General features: G+C 55.7%; 1 protein-coding gene across 1 annotated transcript in view; it reads left to right on the forward strand.

The window, feature by feature from the left end:
* EBF4 (early B-cell factor 4) overlaps nt 1–5,426 on the forward strand; it is an 88,977-nt gene extending 83,551 nt beyond the window's left edge. The window contains exons 14-16 of the mRNA XM_011975467.1: nt 900–1,204; nt 4,307–4,382; nt 4,601–5,426. Coding sequence (XP_011830857.1) covers nt 900–1,204; nt 4,307–4,377 — 376 coding nt within the window. The 3' untranslated portion in view covers nt 4,378–4,382; nt 4,601–5,426. The remainder of the gene's footprint in view (nt 1–899; nt 1,205–4,306; nt 4,383–4,600) is intronic.
* Nucleotides 5,427–6,517: the final 1,091 nt, after the last annotated feature.

The following is a 6,517-nucleotide window of genomic DNA, read 5'->3' on the forward strand; positions in this document are numbered from 1 at the left end:
ATGGAAGGGGACTGACCTTAGACGAGGCTTAGCCCAGCTTCCCTCCCCACATTTTACAGATTAGGACTTGAGACCAAGTCATCTTCCCACATCCCCGGTCTTTACAGGAGAGAGGCAGGAAATTGGGTTCAGATGAGAATGTAGAAAGGTGGGATCCAGCGATGCCCTGGGCCTGAGCCCCCAGGAGAGGAGGCTGCAGGAAGAGGGGGCAGGCAAAGCCTGTGTGCAGGAGGCTCCCTTGCCATTCCCAGGAGGGCAAGCCACAGCCTGGGTGGCTGGGGAGTTTGAGAACAGGAAGATCTGAGGATGTAGATCCCTGCACTTTGCTTTAAATTGACCAGCTGGAAGTGGGAGATTCAGGAGACCCCCCACCGGGCCCAGGCTGGAGATGACAAGGACCTGCATTAAGCTGTAAGGAAACAAAGTGCCCCAAGGTGCAGGGGGAGGTGGGAGAGGGACAGAGGAACATAGGGGACATTGGCAAGGAGAGCATATTTGAGGAGGAAGTTGGAGTGCTGTTTGTGATGTTGGACAGAAAGGCTTATAACAGAAGCTTGTGTGTTCCCCCAAACTTCATCCCTGACTACTTGGTCCAGCTCTTCTGTGACTCCTGAACTATGCCTCTAGCCTTGTCACCCCAAGGCTCATAAATGTTTCCTCAGAATCCCTGGGGTTTTCAGCAGAAGTCCTGAAGTAGTCCAGCTGTTGCTCATCTCATTTTTGGGGGTTACCTCCCACTGTTTGGTTTTATTGAATGTTCTGGTTTTGCTTTTGTCTTTACCTGGTCTGGCCCTGTCATCCCCAGCCCCGAGAAAAGGTCTTCAGAACCCTTGAGAAGGCAGGGCTGGCCCAGGACCCTCACAGCTCCCAGTGAGGTCTGAGCCTGGTACCTGGGTCAGCAGCCCACGTGGGGCCCCAGCCAAGCTGCTCACTCTGGTGCTGTCTCCCTGTTGTGTCTCCCACCGCCTTCCCTGCTGCGCCTGCCCCTCCCTGCCCCGCCCCGGAGTCATGCCCTCTAGCCCCCCGCTGGCGGCTGCCTCCTCCATGTCCCTCCCGGCCGCCGCCCCCACCACCAGCGTCTTCTCCTTCTCGCCTGTCAACATGATCTCCGCCGTCAAACAGAGGAGCGCCTTCGCCCCCGTGCTGCGCCCCCCGAGCTCCCCACCCCAGGCCTGCCCCAGAGCCCACAGAGAGGGGCTTCCAGGTGAGTGATCCACCCTCCCTCACTGTGGCAGGAAGGAGGGGCCCTTGTGGAGCAGCTGGGCAAGAGGGGCCCACTCCATCTACATCTCACCAGTGCCTCATGCTGGCTGACCAGCTCTTCTTGGAGGACGGAGAGCAGGGAGCTCTGCTGGGGTCCAGGGAGGTCCCTCTGGTCCCCACTCCCCTGGCCTCCCAGCCTGGGATGGTCGCCACTCTGGATGCTCTCAGTTGACCACTTGGCCAAGGGAAAGAGACTCAAATCACAATTGATGAGGTCTAGAAATTACCCCAACACCCCATCCCCATCCAGCTGAGCCCAGAGCAAAGACCCCCGGAGCTGGTGGGCTGCACGCCTGTACCTGTGCCTCCCTGTGTCCACCAGAGGGTAGCACACACCACTGTGAGGCACTGGGTCGCTGACAATGGAAGGGGACTGACCTTAGACGAGGCTTAGCCCAGCTTCCCTCCCCACATTTTACAGATTAGGACTTGAGACCAAGTCATCTTCCCACATCCCATTCCTGAAATGGCTGTTCCCTCACTTTACTCACGTGCAGCAGAACCTTTGAACCAGTAGAACCTTTCCTATCCAAGTGATGATTGGAAACTCACTGGAAGGACAGAGGAAGGGACTGGCTGTGGAAAAGGAGGAGGCAACGGGATGTGGGTGGGGCGGAACAGGTCTTTGTGTATGGGGATAGTGGGGGCCAGGGCCAGTGTCTTCCGTAAGAGGCTTACAGGTGTTTTCTTATCCGGCTAAGGGATGCTTCCACGGGATCCCCTAGGACTCAGTCTGGCACACAGCAGGTGCTTAATAAATAGTCGAATTATTGAATGAATATATGAGTCAGAAGAGCACCGTTCACACCCACACAGAAGGGTGCAGTGCAGTTTGTGGGGCACTGATCTGGAAGAGGCTGGGTTAGAGCACAGCCTACTGAGTATTCCCCAAAGCAATAATGGGTCAGAGCAACAGAGCTTAGGAAAGAATCAGTGTTGAAATTACGTAAGTGGCTATTGAAGAATTTGTCAGAGCCTTTCATGTGCCAGGGTACATTGTGAACCTTCTAGGAAACAGGAGATGCAAATATATTTGAGCACAAAAATGTATTTTTCTAAGAGCATCTTGAGATTAGTTTCTGGGGAATGACCTTGAAATGCAGGAAGAGACACCCTCATCGTTTCCTCAGCCTGATGTGGGGGCTAATCAGGCTGGGATGCGTGTCACAAGAGCAAGGCCAGTGGCTTGGGCCCCAGAGCCATCTCCAAATCCAAGGCAGGGGCAGGTGGGGCAGCCACCAGGCTGAGGCAGGGGAGGGGGCTGTGGACAATGCTCTGTGGAGCCTCTGCGCTCCAGGGTGCCTGTATGAGAGTCCGGAGACACTGGAAAGAGGGTGGGAAAGCTCAGGGCCTGGGAGGACAACTGAGGATGATACATGTCCACGGCGTCCCGCAGAATCAGCTGTTCTGGGGGCAGTCAGAGCAACTAGGTGCAGCCCAGAAACTTCTGAGAACTGTGCTAATGCCTGCCCTGCACACAGAATGGGGCCCCTTCCCACCAGGGACCCTTCTCTGCACAGCTCAGGCAGGCCTGTGATGGTGACTCAAATAATAACAGACTTTTGTGCCAGGGACGGTGGGCGGGCAAGGGAGCTGCTAGGTGACCCATCCAGAGGGTAGAGGGTAGCCCATCTTCAGGGAAGGACTTGCCCAAGCAAGGTTTGAAGAAGGAGGCAGGGGTTCTTAGTTGGGGAGGAATGCCCTAGATAGAGAAGACCTCGGGCCGAAGGTGTGGGGGTGGGAAGGCAGAGATTTGGAGCCCACGTTCAAAACATTAATAACCTAACATGGCCGATTACAGTGGCTCACACCTGTAATCCTAGCACTTTGGGAGGCCGAGGTGGGCAGATCACGAGGTCAGGAATTCAAGACCAGCCTGGGCAACATGGCGAAACCTCATCTCTAAAAAAAAATACAAAAATGAGCTGGGTGTGGTGGCACATACCTGTAGTCCCAGCTAGTTGGGAGGATGAGGTGGGAGGATCACTTGAGCCCAGGAGGTCAAGGCTGCAGTGAGCCGAGATTGCACCATTGCACTCCAGTCTGGCTAGCCTGGACAACAGAGCAAGACTCTGTCTCAAAAATAAATAAATACATAAATACATAAAAACATAACATACAAATATATGCCAACAATTTATTTAACTCATTAATGAGGGACATAACAGGATGACAAAGCAGCTTAAAGTAGACAGTGAGAGACTGAAGCCAGTAAAACAAGGAGGGCTGAAATAAGATTGCTGGCTGCAAACTGCTTCTACAGAGCAATAAACTTGTAACCTTCCTCTGGGGATTGTCTTTTCTACCAATGAGAAATCATCTGCCATTTCTCAGCCTCCTCCAAGTGAACATCCATCCAAAGAGCAAAGCCTGGGCCCTAGCCAGTAGCGTGAAGTCAAAAGACGTCACATGCCCCAGAATAAGATGACTCTTAAGGTGGGCTTATTTGATAATGTTCTAGGTTGACTTTGAAAGGATACACAGTCACTTTTTTTGCCTTATTTCCAAGTTTTGGGTATTTTTTCTTAGGTGTGTCTGGAGCTTAGAATGTGAGGGATGGAGAGAACAGAGGGTCACCGATTTCTCCTGCCAGCAACGAGAACCATGGGAGGGAGTCAGGCAGGGGTGGGGAGTGGTGGAGTGATGAATTTCATAGGTTGGGGAGGCAGACAGGATGCTGCTGTGGGTATGTCAATCAGTACTCCTAGAGGCTAGCCTTTTTCCTTTTCTGCCCTGGTACATGTCCATGTGCTTGAGAAAGCAGATGGGCCCTCTGGAGGAGGCCACCCTGGGAGAAGGGGCCTGGGGTTGTCGCTCTCTTGAGGGAGGTAGGGAGCAAGGGCGTGGGCTGCATCCCCTGAGCATCTGAGAGGCACCCCTCATCCCTGATCTGCAGTGCTGCCCCCAGCCAGAGCTAGGGATGGCTGACTGCCTTCAGAAAGTGCTATATCGCCTGCCTGCTGTCTCCAGCCCAGAGAGTGACAGGCAGGTGGCTCCCCGGGTGGCACATGGCTTATGGCTCCTTTCTCCTTGACTACTGCAGACCAGTCTTTTGAGGATTCTGACAAGTTCCACTCTCCAGCCCGGGGGCTTCAGGGCCTGGCATACTCGTAATTACGGTAGGTCTCTGGCTGGGTCTGGCCTCCCCGCTAGCAGCCCCACAGGGATGGGGAGCTGGGGTCCAGGTCTTCCTCCCCAGGGCCCACCTATACAGCTTTCTGAGGTACATAGCCCACCCCAGTAACCCAAGCTGACCAGGTAGAGAGAAGTGGCTTCCTGTCCCCTGGCAGCCAGCCTTCGTCCCCGACCTTCTTCTCTCCCTCTCTCGCCCCACCAGGTCTGCAGCTGTTGTTCCCATGGAGCCCGGACTGGAGGTCCCTCTGGGATTCACAGCCACACCCTGGATGGTGGCACAGACAGATGCAGGGCCGGGGCCATGGGCAGACCTCAGTCCATGAGTGGAACGGGGAGGGGCCTTCACCCCATGCTCAAGCCTCCCGCTAGGAGCCCCACAGGCTTCTCTCGCCTCCCTGTCTTGGGGTGGTCAGAAGCTCCAGCACTGTGCAGATGCTCTTGGCAGGAGAGCATCCCAGGGAGGTGCTGGGATTCTGGGCCTCGCTGTCTGGGTCTTGGTTCCTCTGAAAGAGATGGATCTTGTGCAGACCAGGGATGTCGGGTGAGGGGAGCATGGGATGGGGACTGTGGGAAAAAGGACAGCTCAGGGAGAAGTGACCTGGAAAGGTCCTGTTTGCATCTGACCCATCTCAACTGGCCCAACATCCCAACTTCTGTGCAGCGAAAGGGCGGCGCCCCGCAGCCTGGGGAGGCCTGCCCAGGCTCCCATGGAGCTTCCAACAGCTGCTTCGCCCCGCAGCTACCCCCACTTGCTTTGAGACCTGCACTCTCATGCTTGCCGCATCATGCCTCCCTGTGGGGGCTTTGGGCATGGAGGAGGCAGAAGACGGGGTACCAGGCCTCCTGTATTTGGATGTCTCATGGACTCTGGCCCACACACTCACAATGACTCTGGCTGGCCCCATGCAGTGGGCCCAGCTGCCCCCCAGGTGGCCTCACATTCTGCTCTGCTAAGTTTGGAGAAAACAGAACAATAAACCAGATGCAGGTGGCGCCCGCCCGGCCTCTCACCTGCCTCCTTGGTGTGAGTTTGCTTTTCTCAGCAGCCATTCAGCAGCTCTAGGGGCAGCTCCAAACCCTGCCCCGGGGGAGCCCTCTTGCGCCTTGGGCTTTTTAAACAGCCCCTGATTTTGACTAAGCAAGTATTCCCTGCCCCACGTCTGTTCTTGGGGACCGTTGGGGGAGGGGGAGCAGGCTAGGAGGCCTGAGCTCTGCCTGGGAGCATAATAGGGCCACTGAGGACTCAGTCGCCTAGCTCTCTGGTCAGGACCAAAGTGGTAGTTCTCCAGACATTGCTGAGAACCAGGACAGACCAAACCAAATTTGACCCAGATGTACAGAGGCTCAGAAATTAGATCCAATCCAACACAGAGGCTGCAGGGCCATGCCTGGGCTGGGTGGGGCAGCTTGTGGTTTCCAGGGCTGTTTATCTGAGCCACACCCCAACCCCATCCCACCCCACCGCCCCCAGGCCTAGGCACCTTATGGCTCACCTGCCTCAGAGTTTGGGTGGAAGGAGGGTAAGGAGGCAAGATTCCTATGCCCATTCACTCCACCACCCACCCCTCTAGGATGAGTCCCAGTTGTCCCCTGAGATATGTCCCCTGGATGATTGGCTGGTTTTCTGACCCTGAAAGCCACTTTTTTGACCCATGATCCAGTGATCCCCGTGTCTAGCCCCAGGCCTCAGGCTTTCCTCTTTCTCTTCCTGGCCATGCTCCTGGGCTCTGGCCTCTGGACACCCTGGCCCTCTCAACCCATGCATCCATGACCTGCAAATGCAGCCTTCTGGACAGGCACACTTGCCAGGGCAGATGGGCTGCTCTTGTGTTTCAGAGGCCTCCACTTCTTTCTCTGGTGTTCTTGGCCAGCACCTGGGATTCATCTCTCCTGGACACAGGGCAAGAGGTCATGCTGCTTTCTGGTCATCCTGCCCCATTCTCAGTGCTTGCGTGGCCTCCAGCTCAGAGCACCAAAACTCACGCCCTGCTTTATTTGGCTCTGAGCAGCTCCTGTTGCCCAGGGCCCTCCCAGCTGAGGCCCTGCAAAGTTCTAATCTGCACTGGACACAGGTGGTAACTGGATAGTGGTCACACTCTGGTTCCCAGGATGGGTCAGG

Source organism: Mandrillus leucophaeus, unplaced genomic scaffold (genome assembly GCF_000951045.1).
Source record: "Mandrillus leucophaeus isolate KB7577 unplaced genomic scaffold, Mleu.le_1.0 Scaffold101, whole genome shotgun sequence".
Classification (NCBI taxonomy): Eukaryota; Metazoa; Chordata; class Mammalia; order Primates; family Cercopithecidae; genus Mandrillus; species Mandrillus leucophaeus.